Source organism: Aphelocoma coerulescens, unplaced genomic scaffold (genome assembly GCF_041296385.1).
Source record: "Aphelocoma coerulescens isolate FSJ_1873_10779 unplaced genomic scaffold, UR_Acoe_1.0 HiC_scaffold_97, whole genome shotgun sequence".
In the NCBI taxonomy this organism is placed as follows: domain Eukaryota; kingdom Metazoa; phylum Chordata; class Aves; order Passeriformes; family Corvidae; genus Aphelocoma; species Aphelocoma coerulescens.
The window spans coordinates 860446-885545 of NW_027184078.1; the positions used below are offsets into that span (position 1 = coordinate 860446).

At 60.7% G+C, this 25100-nt stretch overlaps 3 protein-coding genes across 3 annotated transcripts; all 3 read left to right on the plus strand.

The window, feature by feature from the left end:
* Nucleotides 1–101: 101 nt before the first annotated feature.
* Nucleotides 102–6130, plus strand: UBE2M (ubiquitin conjugating enzyme E2 M). Its single transcript, XM_069000366.1, has 6 exons — nucleotides 102–1252; nucleotides 2743–2837; nucleotides 3316–3354; nucleotides 3876–3979; nucleotides 4445–4508; nucleotides 5981–6130. Exons 1-6 carry the CDS (start codon nucleotides 1144–1146, stop codon nucleotides 6119–6121), a joined length of 552 nt encoding a protein of 183 aa, XP_068856467.1. The 5' UTR covers nucleotides 102–1143; the 3' UTR covers nucleotides 6122–6130.
* Nucleotides 6131–10262: 4132 nt separating this feature from the next.
* Nucleotides 10263–19183, plus strand: CHMP2A (charged multivesicular body protein 2A). Its single transcript, XM_069000365.1, has 6 exons — nucleotides 10263–10344; nucleotides 11627–11808; nucleotides 13714–13893; nucleotides 14954–15084; nucleotides 16120–16181; nucleotides 18246–19183. The coding sequence occupies exons 2-6, from the start codon at nucleotides 11641–11643 to the stop codon at nucleotides 18371–18373; spliced, it is 669 nt and encodes a 222-aa protein (XP_068856466.1). The 5' UTR covers nucleotides 10263–10344; nucleotides 11627–11640; the 3' UTR covers nucleotides 18374–19183.
* Nucleotides 19184–20081: 898 nt separating this feature from the next.
* LOC138102633 (natterin-3-like) lies at nucleotides 20082–24092 on the plus strand. Its single transcript, XM_069000357.1, has 4 exons — nucleotides 20082–20740; nucleotides 21418–21452; nucleotides 21789–21900; nucleotides 22926–24092. The coding sequence occupies exons 2-4, from the start codon at nucleotides 21438–21440 to the stop codon at nucleotides 23933–23935; spliced, it is 1137 nt and encodes a 378-aa protein (XP_068856458.1). The 5' UTR covers nucleotides 20082–20740; nucleotides 21418–21437; the 3' UTR covers nucleotides 23936–24092.
* Nucleotides 24093–25100: the final 1008 nt, after the last annotated feature.

A 25100-nucleotide genomic window follows, 5' to 3' on the forward strand; every position in this document is an offset into this window, starting at 1 on the left:
CTCAGTAAAGATGGCCGCGCCCATGGGGAACATGGCGGCGCCCATTGGGAGAAAGGGCCCCAAACTCCGCCCCCGGGGCGGGATTGGCTGGTGGGAGCCGGGAAGAACCGAAGTGTTCCGGAAAGAGCCGAGTGTGAGGAGCGGGAAAGAGGTCTGGGGACATACGAAGGGGGCGACGGAAAGAGCCGAAGTGTTCCGGAAAGAGCCGAGGGACCGAGATCGGTGCTTTTCGGAGCGCCTCGCTCCGCCTCCTTTTCCGGAAGAACCCGAAGTGGTCCGGAAAACGCCGAAGCGGGGTCGAAGCGCCGGAACGAGTCGATCTCCTTCCGGAAGAAGCCGAAGCGCCCTCGGGCTCGCCCGAGCCTTTCCAGAAAGTCCTCCGAGGCCCCGAACCGCCCCTTCCGGAGACCCCCGAGGCCCCCCCATCCTTCCGGAGATCCCCGAAGCGATTCCGGAAACTCCGGAAGCGGTTCCAAAGCGGCGCCTGCGGACCCCGAGGCAGTTCCGCAACCCCCGAAACCGTTCCGAAGCAGTTCCGGAAGTTGCCAGGCGACTCCGGAGTTTGCCGAGAGGTTCCGAAGCCGTCCGGAGGTTCCCGAAGCGATTCCAGAGACCCACGAAGCGGCCCCGGAGATTGCCCAGCGTTTCTGAAGCGGGTCCGGAGAATCCCGAACCACCTCCCCCTTTCCGGAGATCTCCGAAGCGGCTCCGGAAGGTTTCGAGCGGCTCCGGACATCCCTAAGACCGCTCAGCAAAGTCCCGAAACGGTTCAGAAGCGGTTCCGGAGATCCCCGAGGCGGTTCCGGAAGTTTCCAAGTGACTCCGGAAACTCCCGAAGTGCTTCCGAAGCCATTCCGGAGCTTCCCGAAGTAGTACCGGAGATCCCCGAACCCTCTCCGGAGTTTCACGAAGTGGCCCCGGAAGTTGCCGAGCGATTGTGAAGCGGTTCCGGAGAGTCCCGAGCGGCTCCGGAAGTTGCCGAGCAGCTCCGGAAGTTGCCGAGCGGGCCGGCCCTCAGCGCTCGCCCCCGGCCCCCGTCGCCCCCGGACCCCCCGAACCGGAGCCGCCCCCGGCCCGGCCCCGCTCCCTCGGCCCCGGGGGGGGCCCGGACCCGCCCCGGCCCCGCCGCCCCGGCCCGGCAGGATGATCAAGCTCTTCTCGCTGAAGCAGCAGAAGAAGGAGGAGGAATCGGCGGGCGGCACCAAGAGCTCCAGCAAAAAGGCCTCGGCCGCGCAGCTCCGCATTCAGAAAGGTGTGGGGGAGGAGGCGGACACGTACTGGGCCCAGTAAGGGCCACATACTGGGCCCACCAGGGCCCTCGTGGGGGGCAGGTACTGGTCTCGTTAACGGCCCTGTTGGGGCCCGGTACTGGTTCCAGTAGGGCCTCGATGAGGGTCCGGTTCTGGGACCGATAGGGCTCTGATACTGGTCCCAATAAAGCCTTGGTGAGGGACAGGTACTGGTCCCAGTAGGGGTCACATACTGGTTCCAGCAGGGCCTCGGTGGGGGTCGAGTACTGGTCCCAGTAAGGCCCCGGTGGGAGGCAGGTACTGGTCCCAGTAAGGCCCCGGTGGGAGGCAGGTGCTGGTCCCAGTCGGACTCAGATACTGATCCCAGTAGGGTCCTGGTTGGGTTTGGGTGCTGGACCCAGTAGGAGTCAGATGCTGGTCCCAGTCAGGCCCCAGTGGGTGGCAGGTACTGGTCCCAGCAAGGCCTTGGTGAGGGGCAGGTACTGGTCCCAGTAAGGGCCACATAGTTCCAGAAGGGCCTCAGGGGAGGTCAGGTACTGGTCCCAGTAAGGCCTTGGTGAGCAGCAGGTACTGGTCCCAGTGCTCCCTGGTGGGGGCAGGGACTGGCCCCAGTAGGAGTCAGATACTGGTCCCAGTAGGGCCCAAGTGGAAGGCAGGTACTGGTCCTGGTAGGGCCTTGGTAAGGCTTAGGTGCTGGTGCCAGTAGGGGTCACACACTGGTCCCAGTTAGGCCCCAGTGGGAGGCAGGTGCTGGTCCCAGTGGGGCCCTGGTGGAGGTCAGGTACTGGTTCCAGTAATGGTCAGGTACTGGTCCCAGTAGGAGGCAGGTACTGGTCCCAGTAAGGCTTTGGTGAGGGTCCCAGTTAGGTCCCAGTTGGGGTCAGGGGCTGATCCCAGTTAGGCCCCAGTAGCAGGCAGGCACTGGTCTCAGTAAGGGTCAGATACTGGTCCCAGTAGGGCCCCAGTGGGGCTGTTGTCCCAGGAAGGGTCACATACTGGTCCCAGCAAGGCCTTGCTGAGGGTCAGGTACTGGTGCCAGTGGGAGTCAGATACTGGTCCCAGTAAGGTGCTGGTGAGGGACAAATGCTGGTCCCAGTTAGACCCTGGTGGGTGGGAGGTACTGGTCCCAGTGAGGGTCAGGTACCGGTCCCAGTGAGGGTCAGGTACTGCTTCCAGGAGTGTCCCGGGAAGGGGCAGGTACTGGTCCCAGTAGGGCCCCACTGGGGTCATGCTTTGGTCCCAGCAGGGGTCCGATACTGGTCCCAGTAGGGCCTTCCTGGGCCTGGGTTGGGCCACACAGGGGTTGGGCTCATGGGGTTGTTGTCATGGCCGTGTCACCCGTGTCCCTTGTGTCCCCTTTGTTCCTTTGTGTCCCCATGTGTCACCTGTGTGTCCGTTTGTCACCTGGGTCCCCATGTGTCACCCCTGTCACCCACATCCCTGTGTGTCCTCATGTCCCCAGCTGTCCTCAGTTGTCCCCGTTTGTCCCCAGACATCAACGAGCTGAACCTGCCCAAGACGTGCGAGATCGACTTCTCTGACCAGGACGATCTCCTGCACTTCCGGCTGCTCATCTGCCCCGACGAGGTGGGACTGTCACCCCCTGTCACCCCCTGTCACCCCCTGTCACCCCCTGCCACCCCCTGTCACCTCCTGTCACCTGCATCACCTCCTGTCACCTCCCTGGGGCCCCTTGCTCAATCTGCCCTGGCAAGATGGGGACTGTCCCCTCCTGTCCCCCATCCTCCTCCATCCTGCCTGTCCCCTCCCCCTGTCCCCCCTGTCCCCTCCATCTGTCACCCTCCTGTCCCTTCCTGTCTCCTCTGTCCCTTCCTGTCCCCCCATCTCCCCGTCCCCTCCTGTCACCCCTCTGTCCCCTCTGTCCCCTCCTGTCCCTTCTCCCTGTCCCCCTGTCCCCTCCTGTCCCCTCCTGTCCCCTCCTGTCCCCTCTCTCTGTCCCCCCCCGTCACTTTGGGGCCCCCTTGTCCCCATGTCCCTGTCCCCCCCCCCCGTCCTTGTTCCCCCATCCCTTGTCCCCCCCCGGTGACGTTCCTCTGTCCCACAGGGTTTCTACAAGGGCGGCAAATTCGTCTTCAGCTTTAAGGTCAGTCCTGGACCACCAAACCCCCTGTGGCCACCAAACCCCTGCTAGGGCCACCAACTCCCCCACTGTGGCCACCAAACCCCCCCCCCCCCATGGCCACCAAACCCCTCCCATGTGCACCAAACCCCTGGTATGGCCACCACATTCCCCCCTGTATTCACCAAACCCCTGCTATGGCCACCAAACCCCCCCACTGTGGCCACCAAACCCCTGCTATGGCCACCAAACCCCTCCCAGGGCCACCGACTTCCCTCTTGTGGTCACCAGCTCCCATGGCTACCAGTGGCCGTGGGGATGGGGTGAGGGGACCAGGTGGCCACTGAGCCCTGACCAGTGGCCACCGAGCTGTGATAGGGCTCCTGTGGGTCAAAGGTGGGACCTGGGGGCTGGTGGCCACCAAATGCTGACCAGTAGTCCCTGAGCCACTGTGTGTCCCCTGTGGGCTGGGAAGGGGGTTGGTGGCCACTGAGCCATGCCCGGTAGCCCTGGGGGTGACTTGGTGGCCGTGTCCACCCCCCCAGGTGGGCCAGGGCTACCCCCACGACCCCCCCAAGGTGAAGTGTGAGACGATGGTTTATCACCCCAACATCGACCTGGAGGGCAACGTGTGCCTCAACATCCTCAGGTGGGCTACCGACACCCCTGGGGGGGCTACCAGCACCTGGGGGGGCTACTGAACATCTAGGGGGGCTACTGACACCTTGGGGGCTGCTGAATACCTGGGGGGGTTACCAACACCTGGGGGGGCTACCAACACCTGCATGGGGGCTACTGACACCTGGGGGGTAGCATGTGCTTCAGCATCCGTAGGTAGGCTACCAAAACCCCTGGGAGGGCTACTGATACCTTGGAGAGCTACTGAACATTTGGGGAGGTCTTCAGGACAGTTGGAGGGCCACCAAACAGCTGAGGGGGCTACTGGGGGGGATTCTGACACCTTGGGGCTACCAAACATCAGGGAGGAACACCAGACACCTGGGGGGACTACTGAAAACCTGGGGGGGGGCTACCAATACCTGGGGTGGCTACTGATGCCTGTGGGGGCTGTGGTGGCCGTGGTGGCCATGCTGACCCCTGGCTGTGTCCGTAGGGAGGACTGGAAGCCCGTCCTGACCATCAACTCCATCATCTACGGCCTCCAGTACCTGTTCCTGGTGAGGGGGGACACCTGGGGGCCTTGGGGACACCTGGGGACACACCTGAGGACACCTGGGGACACCTCGGGGACACCTGGGGGCACCTCGGGACACCTGGGGGCACCTCGGGGACACCTCGGGGACACCTCGGGACACCTGTGGGCACCTGGGGACACACCTGGAGGCACCTGGGGACACCTGGGGGCCTTGGGGACACCTCGGGGGCACCTCGGGGACACCTGGGGGGCCTTGGGGACACCTCGGGGGCACCTCGGGGACACCTGGGGGCCTTGGGGACACCTCAGGGACACCTGGGGACACACCTGGGGACACACCTGGGGGCCTTGGGGACCCCTGGGGACACACCTGGGGACACCTGTGGGCCTTGGGGACACCTCAGGGACATCTGTGGACACCTGGGGGCCTTGGGGACACACCTGGGGACACCTGGGGACACTCCTGGGAACACCTCAGGGACACCTGTGGGCCTTGGAGACACCTCAGGGACACCTGTGGACACCTGGGGGTCTTGGGGACACTTTAGGGACACATGGGGACACACCTGGGGTCACCTTAGGGACATCTGGGGGAACCTGGGGACACCTGGGGGCCTTGGGGACACACCTGGGGACACCTCAGGGACACCTGGGGGGACTTGGGGACATCTTGGGGACACACCTGGGGACACCTCAGGGACACGTGGGGGGACTTGGGGACACCTCGGGGACACCGGGGGGGCACCTTGTGAGGGCACCTGGGGGGTGTTTGGGGACAGCTGGGAGGGTTCAGGGGGGCCCTGGGGGGTGTTAAGGGTTCCCTGGGGGGGTTTGGGGCTGTGGGGTCTCCCCTAAGCCTGAGTTCCCTCTCAAAGCCAGGAGCCAAACCCTGGGCACCCCCGAACGAGGGGTTCTGGGCTCTGGGGGTTTTTAAGGGGTTCTGGGGTCCCCCCGCCAGATTTTGGGGCCCCCCAACCCTAAATTTCCTAAAGGGCTCCCCCCAGCCCTGAACCCCCCAAAGACCCCCCTGAACAAAGAGTGCTGGGGCCCCCCACCTTAAATCTCTGGATCTGGGGTCTTAGGGGGGTTTTAAGGAATTCTGGGGTCCCCCCCTAAATTTTGGGTCCTCCCAACCCTGAATTTCCCCCTGAGCAGGAGCCGAACCCTGAGAACCCCCTGGACAAGGGGTGCTGGGCCCTGCTCTTAACCCTCGGGGCCTGGGGGGTGTTAAGGGGTTCTGGGGTCCTCCCCCAGATTTTGGAGCCCCCCCCAACCCTAAAGGGGGGGTCTTTAGGGTCCCCAAAAATCCAGGAGCCAAACCCCAAAGACCCCCCTGAACAAAAAGTGCTGGGTCCCACCCAAAATAGGAGCCAAAAACCCCCGGGACCCCCCAAACAAGGGAGTTTTGGGGTCTGGGGGGGGGGTGTTAAAGAATTCTGGGGTCCCCTCCCCAGATTTTGGGGCTCCCCCAACCCTAAATTTCGCCCTGAGCAGGAGCCGAACCCCGAGGACCCCCTGAACAAAGAGGCGGCCGAGGTCCTGCAGAGCAACCGGCGCCTCTTCGAGCAGAACGTGCAGCGCTCGCTGCGGGGGGGCTACGTGGGGGCCACCTACTTCGAGCGCTGCCTCAAGTGACCCCCCCCCCCCCAAAAAAAAACCCCGAAAGCCCTCCCCAGGGACCCCCCGAAAAAACCCCAAACTCCACCAACCCCCCCCCCCCGAACCAAGGCTGGAGCCCGCAAACCTCCCGTTGGCTGGGGGGGGGGTTTGTGGGGGCCGCTGAGCCCGAGCGCTGCCTGGAGTGACCCCCCCAAAAAAACCCCAGGGGATTCCCCCCAAAAAAACCCCAAAACTCCCTGACCCTCCCCAGCCCCCCCCAAACCAACCCCGGACCCCCCAAAGCCACCAGGAGCCAGCTGGGGGGGGGGGTTTATGGGGGCTGCTGATCCCGAGCGCTGCCTCAAGTGACCCCCCCCAAAAAAAACCCCAATATCCCGGACCCCCCCAAACCCCGCCAGGACCCCCCCCAGACCAGCCCAGGACCTCCTGGGGGCTTCGTGGGGGTGACCCCCCCAAAACCCCTCCAGGGCCCCCCCCAAAAAACCCCACTGACCTCGAGTGGCCCCAAAAAAAACCCCCAAATTCCTGCCCTCCCCAAAAAACCCCAAATCCCCCCCCCCAAAAAAACCCAGCTCCCCCTGGGACCCCCCCAAACCCCGCTGGGGGATGTGGGGGTCGCTTCCTTCAGCGCTGCCTCGAGGGACCCCCCAAAAACCCCAAAAAACCCCAAAAGGCCCCGGCCCCGCCCGCCCCCCCCTATTTATTCCCCCCCGGGGGCGGGGGGGGCCCCTCCCCCCCTGCCCCTCCCCCAGCGCTGCTCGGCCGAGATTAAAGAGCGAAGGGAACGAACTGGGCCGGACTGGTCGGACTGGTGTGCACTGGTGGGGACTGGGAGGGGGCCGTGACGGGTTATACTGGGAGGGAGAGTGTTACTGGTTATACTGGGCTGTACTGGACTGTACTGGGGGGTGTTACTGGTTACACTGGGCTGTACTGGGGGGTGTTAACTGGTTATACTGGGCTGTACTAGACTGTACTGGGGGGTGTTACTGGTTATACTGGGTTGTACTGGGGGGTGTTAACTGGTTATACTGGGCTGTACTAGACTGTACTGGGGGGTGTTACTGGTTACACTGGGCTGTACTGGGGGGTGTTAACTGGTTATACTGGGCTGTACTAGACTGTACTGGGGGGTGTTACTGGTTATACTGGGTTGTACTGGGGGGTGTTAACTGGTTATACTGGGCTGTACTAGGCTGTACTGGGGGGTGTTACTGGTTACACTGGGCTGTACTGGACTGTACTGGGGGGTGTTACTGGTTACACTGGGCTGTACTGGGCTGTACTGGGGGGTGTTTCTAGTTACACTGGGCTATACTGGGGGGTGTTAACTGGTTATACTGGGCTGTACTAGACTGTACTGGGGGGTGTTACTGGTTACACTGGGCTGTACTGGACTGTACTGGGGGGTGTTACTGGTTACACTGGGCTGTACTGGGGGGTGTTACTGGTTACACTGGGCTGTACTGGACTGTACTGGGGGGTGTTACTGGTTACACTGGGCTGTACTGGGGGGTGTTACTGGTTATACTGGGTTGTACTGGGGGGTGTTACTGGTTACACTGGGCTGTACTGGGCTGTACTGGGGGTATTACTGGTTATACTGGGTTGTACTGGGGGGTGTTACTGGTTACACTGGGCTGTACTGGGCTGTACTGGGGGTATTACTGGTTATACTGGGTTGTACTGGGGGGTGTTACTGATTATACTGGGCTGTACTGGACTGTACTGGGGGGTGTTACTGGTTACACTGGGCTGTACTGGGTTATACTGGGAGGGGAAGTGTTAGCGGTTATACTGGGTTGTACTGGGGGGTGTTAACTGGTTATACTGGGCTGTACTGGACTGTGCTGGGGGGTGTTACTGGTTACACTGGGCTGTACTGGGCTATAGTGGGTTATACTGGGAGGGGGAGTGTTACTGGTTATACTGGGTTGTACTGAGGGGTGTTACTGGTTATACTGGGCTATACTGGGGGTGTTACTGGTTATACTGGGCTATACTGGGTTATACTGGGGGTGTTACTGGTTTTACTGGGCTATACTGGGCTATACTGGGCTATACTGGGGGTGTTACTGGTTACACTGGGCGATACTGGGCTATACTGCAGGTGTGTTACTGGTTACACTGGGTTATACTGGGGAGTGTTACTGGTTACACTGGGCTATACTGGGGGATGTTACTGGTTATACTGGGCTGTTCTGGGTTATACTGGGGGGTGTTACTGGTTACACTGGGCTGTACTGGGCTGTACTGGGTTATAGTGGGAGGGGGAGTGTTACTGGTTACAGTGGGCTATACTGGGTTATACTGGGAGAAGTGTTAGCGGTTATAGTGGGTTATACTGGGAGGGGGGTGTTACTGGTTATACTGGGCTGTACTGGGGGTGTTACTGGTTATACTGGGAGGAGGAGTGTTACTGCTTACACTGGGTTGTACTGGGGGCTGTTACTGGTTATACTGGGCTATGCTGGGGGTGTTACTGGTTACACTGGGCTATACTGGGTTATACTGGGGGGTGTTACTGGTTATACTGGGCTATACTGGGGGTGTTACTGGTTACACTGGGCTATACTGGGGGTGTTACTAGTTTTACTGGGCTATACTGGGGAGGTGTTACTGGTTATACTGGGCTATACTGGGGGTGTTACTGGTTATACTGGGAGGAGGAGTGTTACTGCTTACACTGGGTTGTACTGGGGGCTGTTACTGGTTATACTGGGCTATGCTGGGGGTGTTACTGGTTACACTGGGCTATACTGGGTTATACTGGGAGAAGTGTTAGCGGTTATAGTGGGTTATACTGGGAGGGGGGTGTTACTGGTTACACTGGGCTATACTGGGGGTGTTACTGGTTTTACTGGTTATACTGGTTATACTTGGAGGGGGAGTGTAACTGGTTATACTGGGCTATACTGGGAACAGGGTGTGAGGATGTTGCTGGTTGTACTGGTCTATACTGGGAGGGACCCAGTGGTCTTAGTGGGTTGTGCTGAGGTGGGTGTTACTGGTTATACTGGGCTGTACTGGTTATATTGGGAGGGACCTAGTGGGTGTTACTGGTTATACTGGGCTGTACTGGGCTATACTGTGGGGATGTTACTGGGTTATACTGGGAGAGGGGTGTGACAGGTTATACTGGTTTGTACTGGGTGCACTGGGAGGAGAAGTGTTCCTGGTTGTACTGGGTTATACTGGGCTATACTGGGAGTGACCTAGTGGGTGTTATTGGGTTATACTGGGGGGTTTTACTGGGTTATACTGGTTATATTGGGAGGAAGGTGTTACTGGTTATACTGGGAGGGTGGCTGGTTATACTGGGTTATACTGGTTATACTGGGTTATACTGGGAGGGGGATGCTACTGGTTACAGTGGGCTATACTGGGTTATACTGGGAGGTATGCAGGGGATGTTACTGGTTATACTGGGTTATTCTGAAGGGGGGTAGTACTGGTTTATACTGGGTATACTGGGAGGGATGCAGTGGGTGGTACTGGTTATACTGGTTCATGCTGGGAAGGGGATGTGGGTCTTACTGGTTGGATGGCTTTATACTGGGTATAGTGGGAGGGGGGCATGGGTGTTACTGGTTATACTGGGAGGGGGGTGTGGGTGTCACTGGTTAAACTGGAATGGGCCCAGCTCCATTCCTCAAGCTCCCAGTATGCCCAGTTCCCATTCCCAGTGTGCCCAATTCCCATTCCCAGCACTCCCAGGGTGCCCAATTCGCATTCCCAGTATGCCCAGTTCCCATTCCCAGCATCCCAGTGTGCCCAGTTCCCTATCCCAGCCCTCCCAGTATGCCCAGTTCCCATTCCCAGCACTCCCAGTATGTCCAATTCCCATTCCCAGCACTCCCAGTGTGCCCAGTTCCTTCCTCCCAGCCCTCCCAGTATGCCCAGTTCCCACTCCCAGTATGCCCAGTTCCCATTCTCAGCCCTCCCAGTGTGCCCAGTTCCCATTCCCAGCATTCCCAGTATGCCCAGTTTCCAATCCCAGAACACTCAGTTGCCCCCAGCCTGCCCGACACCCCCGCGTGCCAGGGGTCGCCCTCCCGCGGCGGTGCCGCTCCGGCCGCTCCTCTCGCTGCCCTTCCCCGGAAGTGGCCGCTCCCGCCCCTCCTCTGTGGTTCATTCCTCCCCTGGGGGCGCCGTCACGTGATCGAAACCCGCCTGACGCCACGTGATCGGACTCGCGCGTGACGTCACTGTTTGCGGAAGTGCCCGGGAGGAGCCGGGTGAGGGCCGGGGGCGTTTGGGGAGAGTTTGGAGGGATTTGGGACCATTTTGGGGACATTTTAGGGCTCTTGGAGGGATTTAAGGAGCCTGGGTGGCGTCTGTGGGGGATTTAAGGGCATTTCGGGAGGATTTCAGGAGCCGGGAGCGGCTTTGGGGGGCACTTTGGGGCCCTGAGGGGAGCCTGGGGGGGCAGTGGGGACTCTGGGACAGCCCAGGGGTCCCCCGTGTCACAGCCCTGTCCCCCCCCGTGTCACAGCCCTGTCCCCCCCGTGTCCGTGTCCCTCCCTCTGTCCCCCAGTGTCCCCCCCCGTGCCGCCCCGCCGTGTCCGCAGTGTCCGTGTCCCCCTGGCCCCCCCTGGCCCCGGTGTCCCCAGGGCCCGTGTCCCCCCTGTCCCCGGTGTCCCCCGCTGTCCCCAGGGCCCGTGTCCCCCGTCTGTGTCCCCTGTCCCCGTCTCCCCCATATCCAGGTGCCACCACATCCCTGTGTCCCCCCCCCCGTCCGTGTCCCCCGGCTGTCCCCAATGTCCCCCGGGTGTCCCATGGGTGTCCACAGCGTCCCCAGCATCCCCAGTGTCCCCCTGGAGCTGCTCTTGGGCCGTTGGAGGCTCCAGCAAAGGCTGGGCCATGTCCCATCACTGTCCCCAATGTCCCAGGTGTCCCCAATGTCCCTCAGGTGTCCCCAGTGTCCCCCTGGAGCTGCTCTTTGGCCGCTGGAGGAGCTGCTCGGCAGAGCCAGCAGGAGCTGGGCCGTGTCCCACCAGTGTCCCATCAGTGTCCCTAACATCCCTCAGGTGTCCCCAAAGCTCCCAGGTGTCCCATGGGCATCTACAACATCCCCAGTGTCCACAGGTGTCCCCAATGTCCCTCAGGTGTCCCTCAAGTGTCCACAGGTGTCCCACAGATGCCTCCAATGTCCCCAGTGTCCCCCTGGAGCTGCTCTTTGGCCACTGGAGGAGCTGCTCCGGCAGAGCCAGCAGGAGCTGGGCCGTGTCCCACCAGTGTCCCATCAGTGTCCCTAACATCCCTCAGGTGTCCCCAAAGCTCCCAGGTGTCCCATGGGCATCTACAACATCCCCAGTGTCCCTCAGGTGTCCCTCAAGTGTCCACAGGTGTCCCACAGATGCCTCCAATGTCCCCAGTGTCCCCCTGGAGCTGCTCTTTGGCCACTGGAGGAGCTGCTCCGGCAGAGCCAGCGGGAGCTGGGCCGTGTCCCACCCCCTGTCCCATCCCTGTCCCCTCACTGTCCCACCGCTGTCCCATCGCTGTCCCCGCTGTCCCCAGGTGCCGCTGTCCCCATGGAGCTGCTCTTTGGCCGCCGGAAGACGCCGGAGGAGCTGCTGCGGCAGAACCAGCGGGCGCTGGCCAGGGCCGTGCGGGAGCTGGACCGGGAGCGGCAGAAGTTGGAGGCGCAGGAGAAGAAAATCATCGTGGACATCAAGAAAATGGCCAAGCAGGGCCAGATGGTGAGAGGGGACACTGGGGACAGCGGGGGGACGGGGAAGGTGGGAGAAGGGGGCGGGGACTGGGGGACAGGGAGGGGACTGGGGGATGCGGAGGGGACATGGAGGGGGGGAAGGGACACAGCGGGGACAAGGGGACAGGAAGGGAGCAAAGGACAGGGAGGGGACTGGGGGATGTGGAGGGGACGTTGGGGATGAAGCGGGGGACACCAGGGGTGCAGGGGGGTGTGGTGGGGAGGGACAGGGCGAGGGGATGGGAATGCGGGACACGGAGGGGACAAGGGGACAGGCAGGGACTGGGGACGTGGATGGACGGGGGGACACTGAGGGGGACATGAAGTGGACAAGGGGACTGTCCCCTGTCTCTTCCTGCTGTCCCCTGGCTGTCCCCACTGTCCCCTCACTGTCTCTGGATGTCCCGGTGATGTCCGTGCTGTCCCTTTGGTGTCCCCTGTCTATCCCTGTTGTCCCTGTCTGTCCCCACAATCCCCGTGATGTCCCTTGCGTGTCCCCTCCTTATCCCTGCTGTCCTCGTGATGTCCCCTTGCTGTCCCTGGACATCCCTGGTGATGTTCCCCCTGTTGCTCTGATGTTGTCCTGATATCTCCTGATGTCCCCACTGTCCCCTGTCTGTCCCTCTCTGTCCCCTGTCCATCCCTGTCACATACCTGCTGTCCCTCTCTGTCCCTGTGTCTCTGCTGTCCCTGTGACCCCTGTGTGGCTCTCACTGTCCCCGCTGTCCCTGTGATGATGTCCCTGCTGTCCCTGTGACCCCTGTGTGTGCCCTGGTGTCCCCACTGCCCCAGTGACAGTGTCCCCGTGTCCCCCCTGTCCCTGTGTCCCCGCTGTCCTGGTGATGCTGTCCCCATGTCCCCGCTGTCCCCGCTGTCCTCACTGTCACCATGTCCCTGCTGTCCCAGTGGCAGTGTTCCCATGTCCCCATGTCCCTGCTGTCCCTGTGTCCCCCCGTCCCTGTATCCCCGTGTCCCCACTGTCCCCATGTCCTTGTGTCCCTGTGTCCCTGCTGTCCCAGTGGCAGTGTCCCCGCTTGTCCCTGTGTCCCCATGTCCCCGCTGTCCCCATGTCCACGCTGTCCCTGTGATGCTGTCCTCATGTCCCCGCTGTCCCCATGTCCCTGTGTCCCCGCTGTCCCGGTGACACTGTCCCCGCTGTCCCCGTTGTCCCCATGTCCCTGCTGTCCCCGTGTCCCCGCTGTCCCGGTGATGCTGTCCCCGTGTCCCTGCTGTCCCCGCTGTCCCCATGTCCCTGTGTCCCTGCTGTCCCCGTGTCCCTGTGTCCCCACTGTCCCCCCCTGTCCCAGTGATGCTGTCCCCATGTCCCCGTGTCCCCGCTGTCCCACTGACGCTGTCCCCGTGTCCTCGCTGTCCCTGTGTCCCCGCTGTCCCACTGACGCTGTCCCCGTGTCCCTGTGTCCCCGTGTCCCCGCTGTCCCACTGACGCTGTCCCTGTGTCCCCATGTCCCTGTGTCCCCGTGTCCCTGCTGTCCCGCTGACGCTGTCCCCGTGTCCCCCTGTCCCTGTGTCCCCATGTCCCCGCTGTCCTGCTGATGCTGTCCCCGTGTCCCCATGTCCCTGTGTCCCCATGTCCCCGCTGTCCTGCTGATGCTGTCCCCATGTCCCCATGTCCCTGTGTCCCCATGTCCCCGCTGTCCCTATGTCCCTGTGTCCCCGCTGTCCCTGTGTCCCCGTGTCCCCGCTGTCCCGCTGACGCTGTCCCGGTGTCCCCATGTCCCTGTGTCCCCATGTCCCCGCTGTCCTGCTGATGCTGTCCCCATGTCCCCATGTCCCTGTGTCCCCATGTCCCTGCTGTCCCTATGTCCCCGTGTCCCTGCTGTCCCTGTGTCCCCGTGTCCCCGCTGTCCCGCTGACGCTGTCCCCGTGTCCCCAGGACGCGGTGCGGGTGATGGCCAAGGACCTGGTGCGGACGCGGCGCTACGTGCGCAAGTTCATCGCCATGAGGGCCAACGTGCAGGGGGTGGCACTGCGGGTGCAGACCCTGAAATCCAACAGCGCCATGGCCAGCGCCATGCGGGGCGTGACCCGGGCCATGGCCACCATGAACAGGCAGGTGAGTGTCACCTGGGTCACCTGGGGTGTCACCAGGGCCATGGCCACCATGAACAGGCAGGTGAGTGTCACCTGGGTCACCTGGGGTGTCACCAGGGCCATGGCCACCATGAACAGGCAGGTGAGTGTCACCTGGTCACCTGGGGTGTGACACGGGCCATGGCCACCATGAACAGGCAGGTGAGTGTCACCTGGTCACCTGGGGTGTCACCAGGGCCATGGCCACCATGAACAGGCAGGTGAGTGTCACCTGGGCACCTGGGGTGTGACACGGGCCATGGCCACCATGGACAGGCAGGTGAGTGTCACCTGGGTCACCTGGGGTGTCGCCAGGGCCATGGCCACCATGAACAGGCAGGTGAGTGTCACCTGGGCACCTGGGGTGTCACCAGGGCCATGGCCACCATGGACAGGCAGGTGAGTGTCACCTGGGTCACCTGGGGTGTCACCAGGGCCATGGCCACCATGAACAGGCAGGTGAGTGTCACCTGGTCACCTGGGGTGTGACACGGGCCATGGCCACCATGGACAGGCAGGTGAGTGTCACCTGGTCACCTGGGGTGTGACACGGGCCATGGCCACCATGGACAGGCAGGTGAGTGTCACCTGGGTCACCTGGGGTGTCACCAGGGCCATGGCCACCATGAACAGCTGGGTGGGGTCACCTGGGTCATGCTGACACCATGGACGCAGATGGGGGGCACTGGGGTCACCTGGGTATCCCCACTGCCACACTGGTGTCCCTGGGGTCACCCTCCTGTCCCCTGGGTGTCCCCTCAGGGTTCCCGTTGTCCCCATTGTCCCCTCATTGTCCCAGCTGTCCCCCGTGTGTCCCTGATGTCCCTTGGCTCTCCTCTGTGTCCCTGGTGTCCTCCCAGGTGTCCCTGATGTCCCCCCAGGTGTCCCTGATGTCCCCTGATGTCCTCTCTGTGTCCCTGATGTCCTCTCTGTGTCCCTGATGTCCCCCTGGGTGTCCCTGGTGTCCCCCTGGGTGTCCCTGATGTCCCCCTGGCTGTCCCTGGTGTCCCCTGGGTGTCCCTGATGTCCCCCTGTGTCCCCAGCTGAAGCTGCCGCAGATCCAGCGGATCCTGCTGGAGTTCCAGAAGCAGTCGGAGCTCATGGACATGAAGGAGGAGCTGATGAACGACGCCATCGACGACGCCCTCGGGGACGAGGACGACGAGGACGAGAGGTGGGGACACCCTGGGGTACTCAGGGGACACTTGGGGACACCCAGGGGACAGTCAGGGACACCTAAGGGGCACCTGGGGACACTGGGGGACACACGAGGGACACCTGGGGACAGCCTGGAGTACTCAGGGGACACTGGGGGACACCCAGGGGGCACCCAGGGACACCCTGGGGACACTCAGAGACACCCTGGGGACACTCAGGAGACACTCGGGGACACTCAGAGACACCCTGGGGACACTCAGAGACACCCTGGGGACACTCAGGGGACACTCAGAGACACGCTGGGGACACTCAGGGGACAGTCAGGGACACCCAGGGGGCACGCAGGGACACCCTGGGGACACTTGGAGACACCCTGGGGTACTCAGGGGACACTCAGGGACACTCAGAGACACCCTGGGGTACTCAGGGGACACTTGGGGACACCCAGGGGACACTCAGGGGCACTTGGGAACACCCGGCAACAGCCAGGGGACACCCAGGGGACACTTGGGGACAGCCAGAGAATACTCACAGACACCCTGGGGACACTCAGGGGACAGTCAGGGACACCCTGGGGACACTCGGAGACACCCTGGGGTACTCAGGGAACACTTGGGGATACCCAGAGGACACTCGGGGATCCCTGGGGGACACCTGGGGACACCCAGGGGACACTCTGAGACACCCTAGGATACTCAGGGGACACTTGGGGATACCCAGAGGACACTCAGGGATCCCTGGGGGACATTTGGGGACACCCCAGGGACACTCAGGGATTCCTGGGGGACACTTGGGGACACCCAGGGGACATTTGGGGACACCCCAGGGGCACTCGGGGACCCCTGGGGGACACCTGGGGACACCCAGGGACACTCGTTGATGCTTGGAGACACTCGGGGGACCCCTGGGGACACCCAGGGGACACTTGGGGGGCACTCACGGGACACCCGGGGCCACCTGGGGAATGGGGGTTTGGGGACACGGGGACGGAGCGAGTCCCAGTGCGTCCCAGTGCGTCCCAGTGCAGCGCGGTGTCCCTGTGTCCCGGCAGTGACGCCGTGGTGTCCCAGGTCCTGGACGAGCTGGGGCTGAACCTGACGGACGAGCTGGCCAGTGAGTGGGGGAGGGGGGTGCTTGGGGGGTCCCGGGGGGATTTAGGGGGAGTTTGGAGGGGTCCTGGAGGGATTTTGGGGGGTCTGGAGGGATTGGAGGGGTCCTGGAGGGATTTTGGGGGGTCTGGAGGGATTGGGGGGGGTCCTGGGGGGACTTGGGGGATTTAAGGGGGGGTTTGAGGGGATCTAAGGGGCTTGGGGGGGAGTTTTGGGGATGTTTGGGGGGGGGGGGGTCCCGGAGGGATTTAGGAGCTTTCTGGGGGGAGTTGAAGGGGCCTGGAGGTGTTTTGGGAGGGTCCTGGAGGGATTTCGGGGGGATTTTGGGGGGGTCTGGAGGGATTTGGGGGGGTCCTGGGGGGCCTGGGAGGGGGTTGGGGGGGATTTGAGGCGATTTAAGGAGCTTGGGGGGGAGTTTTGGGGATGTTTACGGGGGGGGTCCCGGAGGGATTTGGGAGCTTTTTGGGGGAAGTTGAAGGGGCCTGGGGGTGTTTTGGGAGGGTCCTGGAGGGATTTTGGGGGTTTCTGGGGGGATGTGGAGGGGCTGGGAGGGGGTTGGGGGGGGGTTGGGGGGAGTTTTGGGGATGTTTGGGGGGGTCCCGGACGGATTTGGGAGCATTTTGGGGAGGGGCCTGGGGGTGTTTTGGGGGGTCCTGGAGGGATTTTGGGGGGATTTTGGGGGGTCTGGAGGGATTTGGGGGGGTCCTGGGGGGGCTGGGGGGGATTTGAGGGGATTTAAGGGGCTTGGGGGGAGTTTTGGGGATGTTTGGGGGGTCCCGGAGGGATTTGGGAGCATTTTGGGGAGTTGAAGCAGCCTGGGAGTGTTTTGGGGGGGTCCTGGAGGGATTTCGGGGTAATTTTGGGGGGTCTGGAGAGATTGTGGGGGGTCCGGCAGGGGCTGGGAGAGGGTTGGGGGGATTTAAGGGGCTTGGGGGGAGTTTTGGGGATGTTTGGGGGGTCCCGGAGGGATTTGGGAGAATTTGGGGAGGGGCCTGGGGGTGTTTTGGGGGTCCTGGAGGGATTTTGGGGGGTCTGGAGGGATTTGGGGGGGTCCTGGGGGGACTTCGGGGGGCTGGGGGGTATTTGAGGGGATTTAAGGGGCCTGGGGGGCAGTTTTGGGGATGTTTGGAGAGGTCCCGGAGGGATTTGGGAGCTTTTTGGGGGGAGTTGAAGGGGCCTAGGGGCGTTTTGGGGGGGTCCTGGAGGGATTTGGGAGCATTTTGGGGAGGGGCCTGGGGGTGTTTTGGGGGGGTCATGGAGGGGTTTGGGGGGGTCCTGGAGAGGTTTGGGGGAGATTTGGGGAGGATTTTGGAGCATTTGGGGGAATTTCAGGGATGTTCTGGGAGATTTAAGGGGCCCTGGGGGGCTCCTGGAAGGGTTTGGGAGCATCATGGGGAGTTGAAGGGACCTGGGGGGGTTTTGGGGGGTCCTGGAGGGATTTGGGGGGGATTTTGGAGGGTCTGGAGGGATTTGGGGGGGTCCTGGGGGGCCTGGGGGGGATTTGAGGGGATTTAAGGGGCTTGGGGCTGAGTTTTGGGGATGTTTGGGCGGGGGGGTCCCGGAGGGATTTGGGAGCATTTTGGGAAGGGGCCTGGGGGTGTTTTGGGGGGGGTCCTGGAGAGGTTTGGGGGGGGGTCCTGGAGGGATCTGGGGGGATTTGGGGAGGATTTTGGAGCATTTGGGGGAATTTCAGGGACGTTCCGGGGGATTTCAGGGGCCCCGGGGGGGGGGGGGGCACTTTGGGACATCCAGGGGAATTTGGGGGCATTTGGTGGCATTTTGGGGGCGTTGGCCGGGATTCGGGGACATTTGAGATATCCCGGGTGGGATCTGGGGGGAATCTGGGGACATTTCAGGGGAATCTGGGGACATTTCGGGGTGTTTAAGGGACCTTGGGGGGGGAGAGGTTTTGGGGCGGTCGGGGGGGGCGGGGGCGGGGTGGATTTCGGGGTTCTTCCCGTGGCATTTTGAGGCCGTTCACCGCGACTTTGGGGCTGTCTGGGACATTCCCGGCGGGATTTTGGGGTGGCCCCTGATGGTCCCCTGATTGTCCCCTCCGTGTCCCCAGCGCTGCCCCCCCCGGGGGGGTCCCTGGCGGCGGGGGAGGGGCGCGGGGGGGCCGAGGCCGCCTCGGCCGCTTTGGCCGATGCCGACGCCGACCTGGAGGAGCGGCTCAAGAACCTGCGGAGGGACTGAGACCCCCGGGACCCCCCGAGTGGGATTTCCCCCTTTTCTTTGGGATTTCCCCCTTTTTTTGGGGGATTTCCGCCCTTTATTTTGGGATTTCCGCCCTTTATTTTGGGATTTCCCGCTTTTTTTGGGGATTTCCGCCCTTTATTTTGGGATTTCCCCCTTTATTTTGGGATTTCCGCCCTTTATTTTGGGATTTCCCCCTTTTCTTGGGATTTTCCCCCCTTTCTTTGGGATTTCCCCCTTTTTTTTGGGATTTCCCCCCTTTCTTTGGGATTTTTTGGTGATTTTGGGGGGGATTTTTCTCCCCTTTATTCAGATTTTGGGGAGGGGGGGGATTTTCGGGCCCTGCCGGGGGTCTCTGCCCCACCCCGGGACCCCCGGGACCCTCCCCGCCCCCTTCCACCCCGGAGTGGGATTTCCCCCCTTTCTTTGGGATTTCCCCCTTTTTTTTGGGATCTCCCCCTTTTATTGTGATTTCCCCCCTTTCTTTGGGATTTTTTGGTGATTTTGGGGGGGATTTTTCTCCCCTTTATTCAGATTTTGGGGGGGGGGGGGATTTTCGGGCCTTGCCGGGGGTCTCTGCCCCACCCCGGGACCCTCCCCGCCCCCTTCCACCCCGGAGTGGGATTTCCCCCCTTTCTTTGGGATTCCCCCCTTTTTTTTGGGATTTCCCACTTTTTTTTGGGATTTCCCCCTTTTCTTTGGGATTTTTTTATGATTTTGGGAGGGCTTTTTCTCCCCTTTATTCAGATTTTTGGGGAGGGGGGGGAATTTCGGGCCCTGCCGGGGGTCTCTGCCCCACCCCGGAACCCCCGGGACCCCCCCCCCCACCCCCTCCCACCCCGGAGTGGGATTTCTCCCCCTTTTGTTTGGGATTTTCACTCTCTTTTTAGGGATTTTTGAGCCCCCCCCCCCCGGGGGATTTTCCCCCTTTATTCCGATTTTTTGGGTGGTTTTGGGGGGGCTTTTCCAGCCCCCTGGGGGTCTCTGATCCCCCCCCGTGGGATTTTCCCGCTTCATTTGGGATTTTCACTCTTTTCTTGGAGATTTTCAGGTCCCCCCGGGGGTCTTTCCCCCCTTTTTTTTTTGGTTTATTGACTATTTGGGGGGGGTTCACCCCCTTTTTTGGGGTCTTTCCCACCCATTTTTGGCCTCTCCCCATTCCCCGGGGGGATTTCCTGTCCCCCCCCCCCCCGGGAGTCTTTTCCCCGTTTTTGGGGTCTTTCCCCCTTTTTTTGGGACGTCGACACTACTTTGGGGCAAATTCCCCCCTCCCGGGGGTCTCCCCGCCCCCCCTTTTTGGGGTCTTTCCCCCATTTTTTGGGGTGTTCCCCCTCCCCCAATAAAGTTTAATTGGACCCGCGGCTGCTCCGGTTCCCTCCTGGGGGTCCCAGTTCGGGACTGGGAGCACTGGGAGGGGGCGGGGGGGGGCTCAGTTTGGGATCTTTGGGGGGTTTGGGGGGGGAAATTTGGGGTTCTGGGGGGTTTGGGGTTTTCGGGAAGGTTTGGGGAGGTGGTTTTGGGGTCCCGGGGGGGGGGGGGGTTGGGGTCAATTTGGGGTCCCCGGGGGGGATTTGGAGACGTCACTTTGGGGGGGGGGAGGGAGAGGGGCATTTTTGGGTCAGAAACCCCCCAAACTTGGAATTTTTTGGATGTTTTTATCTGATTTTTGGGGGCGTTGGGCTGATTTGGGGTCTTGGGGGTGATTTGGGGTTCATTTTGTGGTGTTTTGGCTCATTTTGAGGACTTTTGGGTGATATTTTGGGATCTTTTGACTCTTTTTTGGGGTGTTTTGGTGATTTTGGGGTTGTTTTGGTGATTTTTTGGGATCTTTCAACTCATTTTTGGGGTGTTTTTGGTGATTTTTGGGGTGTTTTGGTGATTTTTTTGGGATCTTTTGACTCATTTCTGGGGTGTTTTGGTGACTTTTGGGGTGTTTGGGTGATTTTTGGGGATGTTTTGACTCATTTTTGGGGTCTTTTGGCTCAGTTTTGGGGGCTTCTGACTCATTTTTGAAGATGATTCCTTTAAAAAAAAGTGACTTTTAAAAAATCTGACCACTGGGAAAACCAGGAATCCCCGGATTTCTCCCAAAATCGCCAATTTCCCAGCGGTGCTTTGGGGTTCTTTGACCTTCTTTGGGGCCCGAATGTAAAAATAAGCCCCGAAAAGTGAAGTGAAAAGTCCCCAACAAGCGGAAAAATCCCCCACAAAATCCCACTTCTCTTTTTTGGGTTTTTTTTTTTGCTTTTTTGACGTTTTTCCTGGGGGGTTTTGGGGGCGTTTTCGGGGCTTGAATAACGCGAAAAACACCAGAACCGGCTGAGAACACCCCAAAAAAAGGGGATTTGCCTGGAAACGGGAGCACAGGTGAGGGGGGACCCCAAAATGTGGAGTTTGGGAAGGAGGAACCCCAAAATGAGGAACAAAATTGGGACGTGGGAACCCCAAAACTTGGGAGCTTGGGAGCCCCAAAATGTGGATTTTGGCAAAATTTGGATCTGGGAACTGGGGGAGCCCCAAATGTGGGACTGGGGAGTCCCAAAATGTGGATTTGGGGAGAAGCGACTCCAAAATTGGAGCTGGGGGATCCCAAAATGTGGGGCCGGGGAGGGGGAAACCCCAAAATTCGGATCTGGGAACTGGGGGAGCCCCAAATGGGATCTGGGGGAGCCCCAAAATTCGGATTTTGGGGCTGGGGACCCCAAAATTGGAGCTAGGGATCCCAAAAATGTGGAGCTGGGAATCGAGGGAGCCCCAAAATTTGGAGAACCCCAAAGGTTGGAGCCAGGGAGCCACAAAAATGTGGAATTTTAGGGGGGAACCCCAAAATTTGAAGGGAGGGGGAGCAAAAAAAGGGGATTTGGGGAAAAGGGACCCCAAAATTTGAAGAGGAGAAACCCAAATGGTGGATTTTGGGAAGGGAAGGATCCCAAATTGTGGATTTTGGGGAAAGGGACCCCAAAATGCGGATTTGGGGAGGGTCGTGGCCCCGGGGCTCCTGAAATTGATGCGATTTTGGAAGAAAATCCCGGATTTTTCCGCAGGCTCCGTCGGCTCCGGAGCGATGCCGACACTCCAGGTACGGCTGGATCCCTTCTGGAATATTCTGGGAATTTTAAACCATTTTTGGGGAAAAAGAAAAAAAAGGGAGGGAGGGGGGGATTTTTCCCAGCGCCCCGAGATTGCAATTTTTTAAAAAATTCCATGAAATAACGAAATACATGGAATTCGCTCCGAAATGGAGGAATTGGGGGGGCATTTCCAGCCCTTCCCTTTCCCAGCTTTTTTTCCCGGAGTTAAAAAGTGGAACTGGACCAATCCGGGGGGGTTTCAGCCCAAAACCCAGCGGGAAAAGGGGATTTGGGGCTCGGGAATTTGGGATGGGGGAAGGTGACGCCTCCCGGGTCCCCCCCAGCTCTTGGCCGCCGCCGCCCTCCTGGTCCTTGGCACGGGAATTCCGGGAATTCCGGGAATTCCGGGAATTGCGGCGGTGCCAGCCCCGGGAAGGAGCCCCGCGGAGCACCCCGGTGAGTCCCGGGATGGAGCCCGATCCCAGAATGTCCCAGTATATCCCAGTATATCCCAGTGCTCTCCCACTGACACCACTTTCCCTCCCAGTATATCCCAGTGCCCTCCCAGCTCGTGCCCAGTTCCCTCCCAGTGCACCCCAATCCCCTCCCAGTCTCTCCCAGTCCCATCTCAGTCTATCCCAGTCCACTCCCAGTACATCCCAAACCTCTCCCGGTCCATCCCAGTCCCCCCCGCCCAGTTCATCCCAGCCCTCTCCCAGTACATCCCAGTCCCGTCCTGGTATATCCCAGTCCCCTCCTGGTCCATCCCAGTGTATCCCAGCACCATCCCAGTATATCCCAATCCCCTTCCAGTCCCATCCCAGTCCATCCCAGTATATCCCAATCTCCTCCCAGCCCCATCCCAGTGCCATCCCAGTATATCCCAATCCCCTCCCAGTCTCTCCCAGTCTCTCCCAATCCCCTTCCAGTCCCATCCCAGTCTTTCCCAGTATATCCCAATTTCCTCCCAGTCCCATCCCAGTCCATCCCAGTATATCCCAATCCCCTCCCAGTCCCATCCCAGTCCATCCCAGTATATGCCAGTGCCTTCTCAGTATATCCCACTCCCCTTCCAGTCCCATCCCAGTCCATCCCACTATATCCCAATCCCCTTCCAGTCCATCCCAGTCTCTCCCACTATATCCCAATCCCCTTCCAGTCCCATCCCAGTCCCATCCCAGTACAGTCCAATCCCCTTCCAGTCCCATCCCAGTCCATCCCAGTATATCCCAATCTCCTCCCAGTCCATCCCAGTATATCCCAATCCCCTTCCAGTCCCATCCCAGTATACCCCAATCCCCTCCCAGTCCATCCCAGTATATCCCAGTCCATTCCAACATATCCCAATCCCTTCCCAGTCCATCCCAGTATATCCCAGTCCATCCCAGTATATCCCAATCCCCTCCCAGTCCATCCCAGTCCCAGCACCCAACCCACAGACCCCCCTCAGTTTCCCCAAACCCCACAACTCCTCGTTCCAGCTCCCGCCCAGCTCCTTCCGCGCCGGAAGCGCTCCCAGGACGCTCCAAACTCGCTCCAGTGGGTGCCTTTCCAGGGCCAGCTCCCCGCCGACGCCGTCTCCAACTGGAACCGCCATTCCGGCCGCCTGGAATACGTCTGCTCCACCCGGGCTCACAGATGCAACCTCGGCGCCTACGACCCGGAGCGGGGCCCCTTCTGCTTCTGCCCGTGGTTGGAACAGGAGGAGAGAAACTCCAAATTCCACATCCTGGTCAACCCCGGCGGCTTCGAGGCGCTGGATTGGGTGGACACGTCCTTCGGCAGCACCCCCGAGGGGGCCGTGGAGGGCTGTCCCCTCACCGACCTCTTCGTGGGCCGGAGCGAGGACGGGCTGGGAAAAGCCTCCAAGGAGCAGCAGGCGCTGTTCGTGGCCGTGCAAGGGGAGGAGATTTGGTACAAGTGGTACCAGATCCTGGTGGTCCGGCAGGGCCCGGCCGACGTCTCCATCGCCAACGTGTCCTACAACGGCAGCGCGGTGCAGGAGCTCTCCGAGGACACGGCGCTGGCCGAGGTCCTGGCGAGGAACCACGGCTGCCGGGCCGCCCTAAAATCCGTCACCTTGGAAGAGGCCACGGAGATGGAGCACGACTGGAGCGCCGAGCTGCCGGCGCTGGCGGCCGCGCACGGGGTGCTCCGGGTGGCCCCGCTGCTTCTCACGGGGACGGGATGGACTTTAGGGAACGTCACGGCCGTGCCGTGGGTGGGCGGTGCCAGCACCACCGAGTTCGTGTCGCGCGTCCACGAGGTCCGCGAGGAGATCCCGGCGCGCTCGGAATGCGCCGTGGTGCTCCGGGGGCTCCGGCGCGACCTCCGCGTCCCCTTCTCGGCCTGGCTCACCCGGGAATTCCGCTCTGGCCGCCAGCACCGCGTGGTCATCGCGGGCTGGGCGCGGAGCCGGGCGGTCACCGGCGTCCGCGCCGGCCTCGAGCGCTGCCGGGAGCTCACCGAGCTTCCACCCTGCCCGGATTAGGGATGGGGCGACTCCTGGAATTCGGCTTTTCCCGCTGGTTTTTCCCCCAGATAACCCCCGCGGAACGCGACGGCAGCAGATCCATGGAAACGCTTGGCTTCGGCGCGGTTTTCCCACCTTTTTGGCTTTTACGGCATAAACTTCATCCCGAAATGCAGGGAAGTGTGGTTTTCTGGCTGTTTTTCTCCCAAAGAAGTCCAACACCACCGGGAAACCCAGGAAAACCCTCGGGTTTGGGGGATTTTTTCCCAATCTTTTTCAGTTTTGTGCCACAACCTTCACCCCTGCCTGGAACAGCACAGGGAAATGTGGCGGAATTTCCTCTTTTCTCCCAGAAAACCTCAAACACCACCCTGAAATCCAGGAAAATTGCCACATTTGTTGAGTTTTTTTCCAGTCTTCTTCATTTTCATGGCAGAACCTTCATCCCTGTCTGGAACCACAAAAAGAATGCGGCCTTTTCCAGTGGAATTTCCAGTTTTCTCCCAAAAAAAACTCCAGCAATGATGCAGAATCCAGGAAAATCGCTGGGTTTGGTGGTTTTTCTCCCATATTTTTGGTTTTCGTGGTATAACCTTCATCCCAGTCCCAAACCCCGTGGCAACAATGCAGGAAAATGTGGCGTTTTCCATCTGAATTGTCCATTTGCTCCCAAAAAAAAAAACCCAGAAACACCACGGAATCCAGGAAAACGCTGGTTTTGCCCTCAAGAGTCTCCATTTTTTGCCCCCAGATTCCCCAAACTGGCACAGGATGCAGGAAAATCCATTTCCTACATGATTTCCCCCCTTTTTTTTTCCATCAAAATTTTCTCTCTCCAGCTGGACCCTCCCTCCCCCCAGAGCAGGATGGACACAATTCCCATTCCCTGTGTCCATGTTGGTTTCTCCCTCTTGTTTCTCATGAAAATCATTTGCAGAGCAAAAAAAATCCCACGTGTGGAGTCACGGATTTTGGAAGCAAAGGGATGAGGGAAAATGGGGAAAAAGCCAAAATAAGGGATGCAAAGGGACCTGGGGGAACGCTGGAGGGGGAAAAAGCCAAAATTCAAGGGATAAACCCCATCCCAAGGCCGGGGAAATGTCCGGGATTTTGGGGGGGGTGTCTGGAACAATCCAGGCTTGGGAGGGAGAGAGGGGTTGGGGGTCCTGGAATTCTGAGGGGG